Genomic DNA, 16262 nt, shown 5'->3' on the forward strand with positions numbered 1-16262 from the left:
TGCCCTATACCCAGTGGGTATGTTTCTTTAGTTTCTGCCCTATACCCAGTGGGTATATTTCTTTAGTTTCTGCCCTATACCCAGTGGGTATGTTTCTTTAGTTTCTGCCCTATACCCAGTGGGTATGTTTCTTTAGTTTCTGCCCTATACCCAGTGGGTATGTTTCTTTAGTTTCTGCCCTATACCCAGTGGGTATGTTTCTTTAGTTTCTGCCCTATACCCAGTGGGTATATTTCTTTAGTTTCTGCCCTATACCCAGTGGGTATGTTTCTTTAGTTTCCGCCCTATACCCAGTGGGTATGTTTCTTTAGTTTCTGCCCTATACCCAGTGGGTATGTTTCTTTAGTTTCTGCCCTATACCCAGTGGGTATATTTCTTTAGTTTCTGCCCTATACCCAGTGGTATGTTTCTTTAGTTTCTGCCCTATACCCAGTGGGTATGTTTCTTTAGTTTCTGCCCTATACCCAGTGGGTATGTTTCTTTAGTTTCTGCCCTATACCCAGTGGGTATGTTTCTTTAGTTTCTGCCCTATACCCAGTGGGTATGTTTCTTTAGTTTCTGCCCTATACCCAGTGGGTATGTTTCTTTAGTTTCTGCCCTATACCCAGTGGGTATGTTTCTTTAGTTTCTGCCCTATACCCAGTGGGTATGTTTCTTTAGTTTCTGCCCTATACCCAGTGGGTATGTTTCTTTAGTTTCTGCCCTATACCCAGTGGGTATGTTTCTTTAGTTTCTGCCCTATACCCAGTGGGTATATTTCTTTAGTTTCTGCCCTATACCCAGTGGGTATGTTTCTTTAGTTTCTGCCCTATACCCAGTGGGTATGTTTCTTTAGTTTCTGCCCTATACCCAGTGGGTATGTTTCTTTAGTTTCTGCCCTATACCCAGTGGGTATGTTTCTTTAGTTTCTGCCCTATACCCAGTGGGTATATTTCTTTAGTTTCTGCCCTATACCCAGTCGGTATGTTTCTTAAGTTTCTGCCCTATACCCAGTGGGTATATTTCTTTAGTTTCTGCCCTATACCCAGTGGGTATGTTTCTTTAGTTTCTGCCCTATACCCAGTGGGTATGTTTCTTTAGTTTCTGCCCTATACCCAGTGGGTATGTTTCTTTAGTTTCTGCCCTATACCCAGTGGGTATGTTTCTTTAGTTTCTGCCCTATACCCAGTGGGTATGTTTCTTTAGTTTCTGCCCTATACCCAGTCGGTATGTTTCTTAAGTTTCTGCCCTATACCCAGTGGGTATGTTTCTTTAGTTTCTGCCCAGTGGGTATGTGGGTATGTACCCAGTGGGAACGTTTGGGGATTTCATTCTCGTCACTAGCAAGGTCCATTTGCTTTCTGCCGGTTGAGTTTTGCTTCACAGGGCAGGTAGGAAGGAATAAATTAAGGGAGAGGAGCGGGTTGGAAGGAAGAAGAGGGGAGGGAGGGAGGGAGGGAGGGAGGGAGGGAGGGAGGGAGGGAGGGAGGGAGGGAGGGAGGGAGGGAGGGAGGGAGGGAGGGAGGAGGCTCAGCTTGGAGAGAGCTTTCACATTGGATGTTTGGACTGAAGGGGTGGGCACAGTCCTGTTCCTACTCTATCTCTCCCTCTGCTTCTGTCAGTGTGGAGGGGAGTAGAGAGAGCACACACACACATCCAAACACACACACATCGAAACACGCACACTTTCACACTATCACTGTGGACAGAGTAGAAGAACACACAAAGGAAGAGCCAGAGAGGAAGTGGAGAGACCATGTCAGGGCTTACCGGGACAGACCTCGGATTACACCACGCATCACACACACTGTCGGGACCAGAGCAACAGCATTATGAGGACAAGGGGACACTGTGAGGACAGGGTCATGGTTTATTAGGTCACTGAGACTGGAGAATGTCTAATGTGACTAACCATTAGTTGACCGTTAGTTGACCAGGTGTGTGAAGTTTAAAGGACTCATGGCAGCACCAACTACACAGCCACAGGAGCCTATGAAGGTGAGTTTGAGATTGACCAATGATGTACTCCTTCATCACCTTCCTTTTTTATTATTTAGAATGATTTGTGTACATTATTACTCATTATATTGTACAGAATTGGGTGTTAATGTCCTTACAGAACATACTGGCTCATTTCGGCTGAGTAACTTTTCTCACTGAGATTTTAATGCTTGATCATAATGAGATTTGATTGGTTGATTATAATATCCAGAATTGTAGGCTTTACTTGTAATTCGTTGCATACAGATACAATTGGTCACCGAGAATAGTGTTTTTTAAATTATATAATTAAATAACATTTTGCTGTGGAATTAAAAATGATACCAGAAAATGTAATTCTGGGTTTATGCCGGGATAGTGTCTGACAGGTCTGGCTTGTATTTATTGCGGATGAATTTCCCCATGGGTATTAACACCAGCGAAACGTGGCGAGGTCCTTGACTCCGCTAAATTAATTGAAGGGAGGAGCGGTTCCCTCGTTCCCTTGGCGCGACAGACGAGTGCAAAGTGCATCCGGGCTGTTTTTCCTTCGTTCCGCATGAGCGCTCGAGACAGACAGGGAGGAGAGTAGATGATGGCCCGGGTTTGAAATTGACTTGACAATATTTTTCTATGTGGACTGGCCATTCTCAACATGTTATAGCTGAGGAGTGACACTTTTTGTTTCACTAGCTGTCAAAAGTTGTATCGTTTTTTCTGACTTCGACCAGTCTTTGTTTTGCTTCACTGGCAAAAGTTTCATAGGTTGTGAATGATGGTAAATGTCTGACTACTTGAAGTTATAAAAACCTGCTGGAAAAAGGGGGACATTTGCACTGCTCCTTCATCCAAAGGCACTGAACAAGCTGACAAGGGGCCAGAGAGGGATGGTGATGAAAATACTAAATCTAGCTGTCAGAAGTTTTATTGGTTGTAATGGTGGCAAATTCTTGACTACATAGAATCTTTAAAAAACTACAGTTGTGGAAGAAGGGTTCAGGGCAAAGCTCCCTCACCCATAGACAGTAAACAAGCTGGCAGGGGCCAAGGGAGGATGTTGATTCAAATACAAAATGGGAGAAGAAAAGAGAGAAAGATAATACATAATGTGATGGTGACAGCCACAGACAGCGCAACACTGATACAGGCACCGTCAACAGTCGTGCCAAAGGGCCAAACAACCGAGAGAATCAGATTGCAGGAGTGTCGAACTAAGCGAAACAGAACTGCCGGCCTGCACTTTTAAATGAAAAAAAAAAGGGTACTTCTTGAGGATATCTTTCAGAAGAGAGATCTGTAATTCTGACCATTCACCACATTGACTTGGCCCTCAATTAAAGCTACATACATCCAACCCACTAGGAGAAGAAAATGTTCATCTTTACTGTCCCCCAAGGGGATGTGTCGTCACAATACTGTTGTATAAAATAGATGCTTACACTCAGGGGCGCAACTCTCACTGGGGCATGTCCCCCCCCCCAACATTCTGCGTTTGCATTTTTGTCCTCCCAGTTTTATCATTGGAATGTGATACAAAACGAGGCAGCGGCGTACTTTAGGACCATGCGGACGCCTCCGAGTAGGCTGTTTAGAGTGTTTATCGGATTGGGTAAAAAAAATATATGATACAAAATAAATGATGATAATGATGTCCCCCCACTTCTGAAACCAAAGTTCCACCCCTTATACTATTAAACATGTAATTTACATCTACTACATCTACTAACAAACAACAAAAAGACCCCAAAAAGAGGTACACGGTCTCAATACAGCAAAGTAGCCGGTTTAAGGTTGAACAAAATCCTTTCAGCCTGGATGCGCCTGAACAATTCAGGCGGGCGTAGGGCAGCTGTTGAAAGGCCCTACTACATACCTAAGCCCCTGTTCTTTTACTTCAATAGAACAGTGTTTTCCTTCTTTCTTTCCTTTAAACATAGTTTTTCTGTGAATCAAATTTGCCTTCATTTTGGTTTGGAAGTGTAAGGTTCTGTATTTATTTTCTTAGTCAACCTCGTGTTCTGTTTCGTTGTGTTCTTGAACGTAGCCCTGTTTCTTCGTGTTCTTGAACGTAGCCCTGTCTTTCATTTTTGTTCATTGATTTCACCTGTGTTAGTTACTCACCTGGTCTCATCAGCTCCTTATTTAGTTCAGTTCATTCTGTTTGTGCCTTTGTGAGGTATTGTTTGTTCTGACTCTACTAAGCATGCTCCTAGCTCGTTTGTGAGAACCAGTTATAGCCTTCAGTCCTAGTTTTGTTTCTCCTGCCTGTTAATGACCATTGCCTGCCTTTGACCACGATTCCTGCCTTCTACGAAGGCCAAATAAACACCTGCCGTGCTCTGTGTGGGAATCTACACCTTTTCTCCCTGAGTATTCATTACAGGAAGACTGTTCCACTTCACTTGTCCCCTCAGCTTCTTCTTAGCATAAAGTAGGATTTGAGAGATATTGGCCGTGTGTGTGTTGATCCCCAGGGAAAAGGAATCCATGGACCAAACGCACATTTCATCAATGACTTGTGATCCCTACATCCTCATTCAAAACTGACCATATAGTACAAGACCCCTAAAGATGTAGGATCTTCATTTGATCACCCTTTGTGGCTGAGAATTTTTAGGACTACTGTATACTGTACACAGGTCAAGTATTTGAAATTATTTCAACTCAAGAGGAACCAGTTTGCAAAGTGTCGTGACTATCAAAGAGATGGGGCCTAGTTCAGCTGTCCTCAAGTCAAAATGTGACACTATATAAAAATGTTAATAGTTTGTTTTTAAATGCCATGCAATGGAGCGTTATAACAGCCTCTCCAACCTAAACTCAAGTGTTCCACTGCAGCATATACTGTATCGTGTGTTGGAGGATGGCAGGATCTCTAGAATAGGACATCCACCATCAATATTCAATATATTACCATTAGACCGGTAAGCTAGCATCTTCTATTCTCAGCCCATTCATTTGGAATGCCTGGAGCTAGCCACCGGAGGATTGCAGCCGAGGAAATGTGCTTTGCAGCCTCCAATGAGAATTGATTACATCCAATGTCCGGCTCAGACGCACTCAATGCCTGCTTTAAATATGGACCATTACCTTCCTCTGTCACATCTGATGTCTGACTGCACAGTACAATGACGTTCTATTTGGGTTATTGATTCGTAAAATCCTGACTGCTATTCAAATGTATTGATGATTGATATACAAATCTAATGAAGGATGATTTTCTTGTTGTGTAATTCCTGAGACCTAATGGACTTGTCAATAGTTCATCAAGTCAGTTTTGCTTCTTGGCTGAGATTAGTCCTAGTCAGGAAAGAAGAGATTGAGGTGCATTTAATAAATCCATTGAGGTTCCTTTTAAAAAACGGTTTGTTGTCAGTTTTGCTCCCTTGGCTGCATTTCTATTAGTCATGATCTGGGATGTAAACAAATTACCAGGGGACAGATGAGAGGTGCATTTATGGGTTGATGTGGATAATGTTCTTTAGGGCATACGTTTTAAATGATTTTACAATGGAAAACAAGTATTTGTGTCGAATTCACTAGGGCACACCATATCTAAGTATTTGCAACAGAAAACAAACATTACGTCTGTTAACGTCTGTTTGCTGCCATAACGTCTGTTTGCTGCCTAATGAACACAACCCTGATTTGATGTGTTGTGTTTGTCTCTCTGTCTTTCGGTCCCAACAGAAGTCCACTTTAGTCATCCATATTTCATTCTATTTTCTTCCATTTGGTGTCTAATGATCATGATGTGTGTTCCTCCCTGTCTTCCAGTCTCAGCAGAAGTGCATAGCCATCTTTGCTCTGCTGTGCTGCTTCGCTGTGCTGGTGGCTCTCACCTTCTCCGCTGTAGACGTCTGGGGGGAGGACGAGGATGGAATCACAGAAGAGAACTGTAACAGACACTGTCGGTAAGAGGTACAGGAACTATAATAAAGGAACCCAGAACCAAATACTTGCGCTAGCTAAATGAAAGTCATTACAAAGGTCCAAAACAGTCAGCAGGGCTACCTATCTGTAACAAGTAAATCCACACGCCTACAACATTGTTAGAATTGACAGGAGTCAAAATCTTCCAAGGCCCTAAGATGCTTTCATAAACATATGTCTTAGATGTCTGCATCATCGATTTCAGAGATCTGAAATTATGTACATGATTTTTATGATTGAAACTGTATGCTTTCTCAACAGCATTGTCCTTGTGGAGAACATTCCGGAGGACCTCCCCCTTTCCGTAGATGGTACAACCCACGTGCCCCTCTCCACAGGTCTCAACAGCCTGTTGGACCAGGCCAAGCACTCAGTGGAGGTGGTATCTCCCGTCTGGAACCTCAACTCATGGGACCAAGAGACATGGCCCAACTCTGGCAAACAGGTATCATGTAACAATAATGCCACTCCTTCATCTTCATCTTATTCTACTTCTTCTTCTTCTTCATCATCATATATCGCAAACTATAAAACTATGGACCGTTCTACAAATGCTCTACTTTGGCAAAGTGCTATTCCATTATATCAGCATTGCGCCCAGCAGCAGAAATTGATACTAAGCCACACAAAACCTGCAACAGTCTTTGGATAAGGACATTCACCGAGCAGAGGGAATAATAACAGTCATACTGTACATATCCTTTTATGTCTCAGGGCCAGCTCCTGTTCCAGAGACTGCTCAACCTCAAGATTCGGGAGGTTAAATTGAAGATTGCCAGCAGTCTCACAGACTCTGCTGAACTGCAGAAACTAACAGAGCATGGTAAGTGACACTTCATTCATATCACTCCACATAATATTTAAAAACAGCAATGTGTTATTCATTGATGGCCTATAGTACTGTGTTTGCCCAATTATGCATACAGATGTAAGAGCTTAATTGAATAACTATTTTGTTGTGGAGAATTTTCCTGCAGAGCAGAAATGCAAACTTGTAGTGCATTTGAGTTTTTAAAAGGCTTCTAAAATTGATCATTTCCACATTGAAAATTCAGACTTGATTTGGCCTAACAAAAAATATATCAACCCCTACAAAAATGTCCATTAATTATAATCCACATAATGATTCAAATTTCCTCTTGCTGCAGGATTATTTTCCTGCTGTAGCAAACGTCCTCAAATTTAGACCCTACATCTGTAGGCTACAGTGTCTCATATTTATCTTAAGGAAAGCAGATACAGCACTTTATATAACATTTTGTCATACCCGTGGTATACTGTCTGATATACTACCGCTGTCAGCCAATCAGCATTTAGGGTTCGAACCACCCAGTTTATACAACATTTTATACAACATCCATCACTGTATGAGCTCCACTCTCACTCCTTGAGCTCTCCGGCAAACTTGAGTCCACAAGGTCAAACAACATGAATGTGCAAATGGATCCAACTTAACTGCTTCCTTGTCAAATTGCCTCCTGCCTCCAAGGCTGCCTGTATGTCTTTCTGTCAGCCACAGGCCACATTGGCCTTTCTTCTCGAATGTGGCCGTGATTTAAGGGGCCAATAGAAACAGGGCTTTAGAAGCCTAAATGTTTGTCTGGAGGTTGTGCCCTTCAGCAAGGTGCTTTACTGCTCCCTTCTGAACTGCTCCTGGGGTTCTACACTGAGGCCGTCCCTGTGCTTCCAATCCCTTGGAGTTGGGCTGATTAAGCAAAAAGACCCATTTCCATTCTCTCCAAGAAAATGGACAATAAAGTATTCTTCTTCCCTGACTTCATTTTCCCCCTGCAGGTGCCGAGGTTCGCTTTGTGAATATGTCAGCTCTGACCAGAGGCGGACTGCACTCCAATTTCTGGGTTGTTGATAGGAAGCATGTGTTCATTGGCAGTGCCAGCATGGACTGGCGATCACTGTCCAAGGTACCAGTTCTAGACTAGGGTTTCCCAAACTCGGTCCCGGGTCCCCCCTGGGTGCATGTTTTGGTTTTTGCCCTAGCACTACACAGCTGATTCAAATAGCCAACTCATCATCAACCTTTGATTATTTGAATCAGCCGTGTGGTGTTAGGGCAAATACCAAAACGTGCACCCAGGGTGGGCCCCAGGACTGGGTTTGGCAAACCCTGATCTAGTCCATTAGTGATTAGAGAAGTGATTACCTGGCACTTTCATGCCGTAATGCCAGCTGGTGGTAGAACTCCCATTGAATGTAATTAACATATTGGCCAATGAGGAGTCAACACACACACACACACACACACACACACACACACACACACACAGTGCAAGACAACAGAAATCTACACACTCTAGCAGAAATGTCAGCAGAGAACAGAAATTTCTCAAGGTCCTGTACATGCAATAATGAGCTGTCAGCAGTCTTTGTCAGCTGAAATAAACAGGTATATAGTCCACAAACACTGAAACAAACAATGTTTTCATCAGACAAGTATTCACTTATAGTGCACATAACTAGTGTGTTTGAGGAGTCTCTCAGCCGTCCAGTCAACACACTCATTCTCCCTTTAATAACCAGACTGTCAACCACATTGCCTCTTCCTCTCCCTCCGTCTCTTCTCTGCATCTCTCCACAGAGGAAGGAGTTGGGGGTGCTGGTTTATAACTGCAGCTGTCTGGCTATAGACCTCCATAGGGTCTTCTCCTTTTACTGGCAGCTCCAGTACAGAGACTACGTCCCTTCTATCTGGTCTAAGAGAGTCACGGCCCTCTACGGCAAGGACAACCCCGTAACGCTGTACCTCAATGATACAGAGGTTACCGCTTATGTGTCGGTGAGGATTCTTTGTTATGTACTGTGTATTACATAGAGTAGATTAGGGGAGGCTGGTGGAGGGAGGAATCGGAGTACGGGCTGCGTTCCATTTCTTCCATCCCAGGCATTACAATGAGCCTGTCCTCCGATGTATAGTGACACCAGCCACCACTGGTCTACAAACCATAACATTGTCTTGCTATAGGAGTTTTGGAGTTATGTTTTTCACTCTTGTTGAAATGGAGTAGAATAACCCTTACTAACCCTAATCCTAATTTACACTAATTTACCCTAACCATAGCCCTAACTAACCCTAACCAAACCTAACTAGCCCTAACCCTAACCATAACTACCCACAATCAGTTTTACTAGACATATTATTACTTGACCATGCAGCTGATATTTACAAAAGGTTCTTGTACCCTAGAATGTCCTGAACTAGATGGACAAAATCTTTACAAAACGTTATGACACCCATAACAGATTGCTTTATCAATTATTAAACCGACACCCATCCGGGTGATTAATCATGTAAATGTTACGCAGAGAAACAAATGAAACGTCTCCGTTGGACGCGTCAGCGTCTAATTTGACAGTAATGAATCTCTCCATCCCCCTAGGGATGATGTGTTGATCAGCTACAGAGAACACATTCATCATCGTAACAGGAAGTAATGATGGTACGGCGTCCTACTGTGATGCTGCTGTTGGCAAAACCTTGCCCTCCTCCTCTGCCTCCGCTCCCCTCCGCTCCCCTCAGCTCACTTCTGACAATGACGCATGTTGGGGTTATGTCCGTCCTCGTTTCGCCCGCTACTCCCCCCCCCCCCCCACGTCTCAGACTATGTTAAGTATTGATACTGCTTAAAATGTAGGAAATGGGAAATTGGAAAATAACCTTTGTTTTGAAAGTGTGAAATACAGGCTAAAAGGCTGTCACATAGAAGGCAGTAATAAAGTGAAGCTATGAAACGCTGAAGCTCTACTTATTGAAACAGTTGACTGTCTTTAATATAACCTGCAATCAAAACAAGTCAAATTGAATCATTTGAATGTGTGTTCTCATCTTGATTATGATTCCTTTCTTGGTTCCTTCCTTCCCTCCTCAGACCTCTCCTGACCTCTTCTGTCCAAAGGATCGGGCCAAGGACATAGATGTCATACAGCATGTGATGCAGGAGGCCAAGTTGTTCATCTACATCTCTGTCACAGACTACCTTCCCCTACTCACCAGAAGGTCTGGAGGGTCTTTAGTTTCAAGGTGATGCTTCCTAATATCCAATAATGAGCCTATTCATCTTTTCACAATGTGCTCATTATAGTGGGACCAATGACATAATATATGTCATACAAGCTGTAGCTATACCTTCTGCAATCTGCAATCTGAGCGCAGCCGTAGTTTGCATCCGTGCCTTGATTTATGAATTTGAGAGCCCAAACCCTCCGCTTTGTAGCAAACCAAGTGGCAGGGGTGCCATTGGCTGAAACACACATGAAGGATTGTGGCTCAACGTGTTCTTCTAACACCCTGTGGTCCTCTGCTGTGCATCTCATTTCCTGTGACTTTGTGACCCTTCCATCGACACAGATACTGGTCTCCTATCGATGAGATGATACGTGAGGCTGTGGTCCTGCGAGGGGTCAAAGTTCGCATGCTCATTAGTTTCTGGAAGCAGACCCACCCGCTCACCTTTAACTTCGTGATGTCCCTCGAGTCACTGTGCATGGAGCTGGCCAACTGCTCCCTAGAAGTGGTGAGTGAATGAAAAGAAAGACTGTGAAAGGCCTATTAAAGAGATGTACTGTATATTACACTCCAAAATACCACGTACTGTAGCTGGTTTTACACAATCAAGGGTGTGGGTGATTTCATCTCGACATTAGAGTACTTTTGACTACTTCTAAAACTTCTAAAAACATTGATCTTGGACTGTAATATTCCTTTCAGAATAAAGTGGCTCAGGAATTCAGATGCATGATGGCTCATAGAGTTTTAAAGCAACTTGAAGCCGTACAGTGCACTAGCATTGCCTCTGTTGCGGTGGATATCAATTTGGTTTTATGACTTTAATCTTCTATTCCTGCAGAAGTTTTTTAGCAGGAGAGAGCAGATGGCTAATAGTCAACCAGGAGTCAACCACAATAAGTACATGGTGACCGACAGTGCTGTGTACATAGGTCAGTGATCCAGATGTCACTGGGAATCTACTGTATCATTGATTATACAAAAATATTGATACGGAGAAGACATATTATCCTTTACTCTTAAACCCCCTACCCACACACACACACACACACACACACATTTTGGAGATTAGCAAAGGTTCCAACCACAATTCAGCACTCCCTAGAGCTAGTTTGGAATGCAGTACCTTGCTCATGGCACAATGGTATGATATCTGATGTGCGTTGCCTCTATTTCCTCAGGTAATCACGATTGGGTGGGGAGTGAGTTTGTCTATAACGCTGGGACCGGACTCGTCATCAAACCAACACAAACTCTCAAGGAGAGGGGCGCCACATTCCTGGAACAGGTGAAGGCTGTATTCGAGAGAGACTGGCATTCGCGCTACGCTAAAACCCTACAGGCCAGTAACAGGACTCCAGAGGGTAGCAAATACAGGAACCTCCACAACAACCAGAGGTCAAGAGTCTGACGGATAACAAGGAGGGCAAAGAGACCTGGAATGAGTCTAACGACCCCTATTAATAAACTATCAGCACAACTTTCCCTTTAACTTGTCATGAAACAAGGGTGTATTCACTAGGAACTAAACTGACGCAAACAGGCCAAAAGGGGGTGGGACCGAGTTAAAATTGTCCAATATGAAACTCTCGTTTTCGTAGCAAAAATGTTTCTGTTGCAAAACGTTTTGCTGCGGTTTGCTGTGGTGCGTACTAATGAATGCACCCCATGTTTGATGACGGCCAAATATGGATTACCCCGAAGATGCACAAATCTGGTTATGTGGACCATTATATGCACTATTATACGCATGAGCGGCATGGAGGTCGAACATAAACGACTATTCTAATGGTGTCATTTCTTTCAGGACCTCTACATTTACACACACTGAAGTATGTATGCATTTTGTATTGTCTGATTATGCATTCAGTTTGACAAGAATACCTCAGTATTTTAACCTTTTCTAATAATCTATATAACCACTAAAAAAATCATAGTAAACATAAAATGCTTTACCTTAATTATATTTCACATGCTTACATGGAGACGACCTCTCTTTCTAGACTTATTGTCATATAAACAAATTACAATATAACTGGTAGGATGTTACCTGTGTGCAATTGCATGGCATGCCTTTTGGGGGAACTGCCAAAATGCCCAGCGCCCCCCCCCCCCCCCCCCCCCCCCCTCCTCCTTCTCAGTACACATACACGCTCAAGGAGAAGAGGATAATTTAACCTAGAACAGAAGAATATCATTATACAGAAGCCAGTAGGCCTATGCAAGTAGGAATGATTCATTAACATACATGGAATGTACACTATATTTATGATATATTTATGATACAGTTTCGCCTTGTTGATTCATAATATAATGTGAACTTATTTTATACTTGACTGTAATAAAAACGATACCTCATCCTTATTTCCACTGTTCTGAAACAATTCCAACCGGAAGTAGCAGAAAACAAAGGATATAATGGCCACCACTTCGGCCTAGTAAAGGGGAGAAGTGTAGGAAAATGAACCATGGGGCTTACTTTTCCCATCAGGGCTGTTATTCCCATCAGGGCTGTTTTTTTTGTTTGTTTTTTTGGGGGGGGGACAGTTAACTTCATGCCTAAAATCTATGTTTTATAATGCTATTCTACACATTTTGTCATGAGGCTATGAGAAAATGTTGCAGTTTTAAAGTAAATTGCCTACTATTTACACATTTTGCCATGAGGCTGAGAAAGAATTCAGCAGTTTATAGATAATTTCCTGCAATTCTACCGATTTTGCTATCATACGCTCCTCCCCCCCAACAAGAAAAAGTTGTGAATGATAATTTGGTTGGCGGCCCCCTGGAGATCGGGGCCCAGGGCACGTGCCTTGCGTTCGTGCCGGGCACCACATGAAGCAACATCAGGAGTGTGGTAGTACTTATTTTGAACACATGATGGTGCTATAGTATTATATTAGATATCAAATGGCTCTGGGTTGACACTGTGTAAATGGATTCAATGAGAGATGAGGATTACTTTTTCATGTTCAGTTAGTTGTATGTTGACCGCAAAGTTTGATATCAACATTTTTAGTAAGTTTTATTATAGACTATTCAAGTTGAAATTACAGCCTAGGCTTAGTCGTGTGGTAAATTGTTATAAACATGTAATGGGGCCTATCGTTTGATAGTTTTTTCCCCTCAACTTGCATTATACAATGTTTTGCACTTTTTCTGTCCAAATTATATTTTGTTATAAGGGAATAGCCTTTATGTAGCCTATGATGGTGATATGGAATGGGAAACGTGCTTTCCATTCCTGCTTCTTCTAGTGAAGAGTTGCGTGGCTTTAGCATTATCCCTGTGTTGTTTATGGTCGCTTTGTGATGAAAAAGGACCTGCCCCTCCCAGCGATGAGGAGAGGAGGGGATGGAGAGGGTGGGGTGGGCGGGTGCCGTTGTCAGGGCAACAGATTAAGGTCAAAGATATTTTAGACAGCTCTATTAGCACTTTTTGCTCCTGCGGATTAGCACCAACTCAGGATTATTTGACATGGGTGGTGGCATCAGGGATGTGCGATGGTTTGACTGAGGTTAGTGTGTTATCAGTCTCGTTTTGTCATGACACAGATACGGACCGGTGCACAGATACGATGTATTCAGTGAGAGATCATTGTAACTTTTTTTGCACACTTAGTGTAGCTACTTTCCCGGCACTGCGTCACTCGTAGGTTGAGTGTCCCGCAACAGAACGTCAAATTGTAGCTGGTGGATACTGATACGCGCGTGCATGTGTTTTTGTACGGGAAAGAGAGTGAGGAGTGGAGAGAAAGAGGGAGGTAAGGTTAGGTATGTGCCACCTGACTGCCTGCAGATGCCTTTGCAGCAGCAGGGAATGGATCTTCCAAGGGATGTAGGTGACATAATACATTTGCGGGGGAAATGCCAATGGAATTTTTTTTGAACAATGCGTGTCCACGGCTACATATCGACATCTTTTCAAAACAAATGATGTAGCATGTTAGTTTGTGTACTAGCGACAAAAGTGCGTACGGGGTTATTATGCAGTCTCACTGCGGCTGCAGCAGGGAGCTACTTGAATTCTCAAATAGTTTTACTAAAGCGACGGGATCTTTGCCGACCACAAGAAATGCTGCAGGCTTTCCCACGGTGACAGTGGCTGTGTCCTGCGTTTCATTCACCTCTAGGGATAGGACGAATGTTTGAATAAAGAGTGTTCTCTGTTTATCAAGCAAACGATCTCTCTTTTGACGTCTACAGAAGTCATCATCAAATCCAATATGCTTTGCTGAATAAGGATCGATCAATCATCAAGGACACCGATCAAGATGGCAAGCGAGGTTTTTCTTCCCCATCTGGAGCAATTTATGCTCAGCCCGCTTGTCATTTGGGTAAGTACCCTTCTGCATGTTAAAAATGTAGCTATGATAAATGTCCGTGGCGTTGATTTTCCTATTAATAAGCAAATCATTCTGTTTTTTTTTATTTATTTTTTTAGGTGAAGACATTTGGGCAAAACGATGCGAACATGACATTGGATTATTCCGAGTTACTGGATGGGGTCATTTTGAACAAGATCATGATTCAAATGTAAGTTTAGTCTGTTTTTGTTTTGTTTAGTTGCACATTTTGCCCTATGCACTGCAGCCAATAAGGAAGTTGGCTCTATGCCGGCCTGGTGTAGCCTAATCCAAGCCAATGAGCAGCACTGTCCAGATAAAACAGTTAGTGTAGCTGGAATTTGACACATTTTGACCCAGTAGCCCACGTCAATGATTGGCTTATCACCCGCTTCTGTTCATCTGACCGCAAGCTACAGTGTTGCTCACAATGTTGCTGTGATCATCCATGCTAATAAGGAGAGACGTTACATAATAATAGGATATTTAACTTGGTTGTATTTTGACTATAATCTGAGTGCCAGTTTCTCTGCTATCATGCTAACTCCTTGTCAGTAGTGGTCATGTTTGGTGTGACAATGACATCAGTGGAGTTAAGAACAGATCTGGGACCAGGCTGTTTTGACACCATTTTGACTCCATTTTGACTCCATTCTGTACAAAGTGATATAACACTTAACTTGTTTGTACTCCAGTCCTCTCAGAATTTAGCTGCATTTTAGGAATGCTATTTTTAGAACTCTAAGTTGTGCTGGGTCGGTCAGGGTCATTCTGCCTGAAATTTTGTGTTTTCAGAATGAAGTTGTGTTCTTGTCTGTTTCTGCGTGTTGGCTAGTGGATACAGCTGTTACTAATACAGCACAGAGCTGCTGAAGTTCTTGTTAACTAGATGCTGTCACTCACTTGCGCTGAAGGAGTTCATTGTTGTCTGTCTGTCTGTCTCGGTCAAGAATATGTACTGTAACGTTTCTAATTGGTTTCCAGAAAAGGTTGAGTCTGAGTCCCAGATCACTTCGTGCCGTCTTTCCAGGTCCCATTGCTGATGTGACAATGACGGCGACGAAGTTGACAAGACATTACGAAACAGATCTGGGACAAAATAGGTCCATAACCATCAAAGTCTTAAAGGAAGTCTTCAAGAGCTTACTGAGTAGCTTATTGTTGGGGTACCTTATGGCTGGGAGAATTATCATCATCACCCACCTAATCATCACAAACTGATGTCCCCTCTGACAGACAGTCATCAGTGTGGCGGGGGGGGTTTGTTAGACCCAGGCTGTCCAATGAAAAGGCACTATAACCCCATAGAACAGCTTTTATTATGGGTAGACATAGCCTAGTTCTGAACCCGAGGTACATGCCTTTTTGGGTGTGTAATATCCATTTCTAGGACTAATGTGTTTTGTTTGAAGGGACCCAAATAACTAGAGGTTCAAACAAATATACATATCCTGTCTTCTTGGGGATAAGAGCGTCTGTCACAGTCTGGCTAAAAAACAATACACCCCACACACACACACACACACACACACACACACACACACACACACACATACATACATACACACACACACACCACACGCATTAATTACACACACTCACATACACACACACACAATGCTGGGGCATGCCGGTGGGTTAGGTTTAGGATAATCCCTTGGATTGCATGGAGACCCTCTGGATTAGGGGCTTGTTGATAGTGTTTAGTTTTATGTGGAGAGCGAGACAGATGGCAGGGAGGGAGACAGTAGTGGCTCAGAGACCTACAGGAGACTGTGGGGTCATCCTCATTAGGGCTCACAGTAGTGAAACATTTTGCAACGGGAATCGAACATATGTGTTTCTTATTGGACCAGTTCAGGTAGTCCCTCCCTGTTTTGGAATGTTTGCTTCCATTTTCTACCTAATGAATACAGCCATGGACAGATACCAGGGTACATCCTACCTGTCACAGGAGGCTGAGGCCAAATAGGTTTAGGTCACTGTGTCAGTCAGATTGCCAGT

At 43.1% G+C, this 16262-nt stretch overlaps 2 protein-coding genes across 3 annotated transcripts in view; both read left to right on the forward strand.

Annotated features, from left to right (window-relative positions):
• The first annotated feature begins 1628 nt into the window (after nucleotides 1–1628).
• Nucleotides 1629–12268, forward strand: LOC110485740 (inactive phospholipase D5). Its single transcript, XM_021556896.2, has 10 exons — nucleotides 1629–1977; nucleotides 5737–5873; nucleotides 6154–6337; nucleotides 6607–6715; nucleotides 7687–7814; nucleotides 8489–8686; nucleotides 9777–9928; nucleotides 10256–10421; nucleotides 10755–10845; nucleotides 11095–12268. Exons 1-10 carry the CDS (start codon nucleotides 1939–1941, stop codon nucleotides 11322–11324), a joined length of 1434 nt encoding a protein of 477 aa, XP_021412571.2. The 5' UTR covers nucleotides 1629–1938; the 3' UTR covers nucleotides 11325–12268.
• A 1200-nt stretch (nucleotides 12269–13468) lies between these two features.
• Nucleotides 13469–16262, forward strand: part of LOC110487292 (girdin) — a 31006-nt gene continuing 28212 nt past the window's right edge. For both annotated transcript variants that reach the window (XM_036940399.1, XM_036940400.1), the window contains exons 1-2: nucleotides 13469–14249; nucleotides 14357–14448. In XM_036940399.1, the coding sequence (XP_036796294.1) occupies nucleotides 14187–14249; nucleotides 14357–14448 (155 nt within the window). In that variant the 5' untranslated portion in view covers nucleotides 13469–14186. The remainder of the gene's footprint in view (nucleotides 14250–14356; nucleotides 14449–16262) is intronic.

This window comes from Oncorhynchus mykiss, chromosome 13, assembly GCF_013265735.2.
Source record: "Oncorhynchus mykiss isolate Arlee chromosome 13, USDA_OmykA_1.1, whole genome shotgun sequence".
Classification (NCBI taxonomy): Eukaryota; Metazoa; Chordata; class Actinopteri; order Salmoniformes; family Salmonidae; genus Oncorhynchus; species Oncorhynchus mykiss.

What these genes read in the sequence shown, in the direction of transcription:
- LOC110485740 (XM_021556896.2), top strand. Translation starts at nt 1,939, where the DNA reads ATGGCAGCACCAACTACACAGCCACAGGAGCCTATGAAG. An exon ending in AGCCACAGGAGCCTATGAAG is followed by an intron (nt 1,978 to 5,736) that starts GTGAGTTTGAGA and finishes CCTGTCTTCCAG; the next exon opens with TCTCAGCAGAAGTGCATAGC. An exon ending in AGGTTACCGCTTATGTGTCG is followed by an intron (nt 8,687 to 9,776) that starts GTGAGGATTCTT and finishes TTCCCTCCTCAG; the next exon opens with ACCTCTCCTGACCTCTTCTG.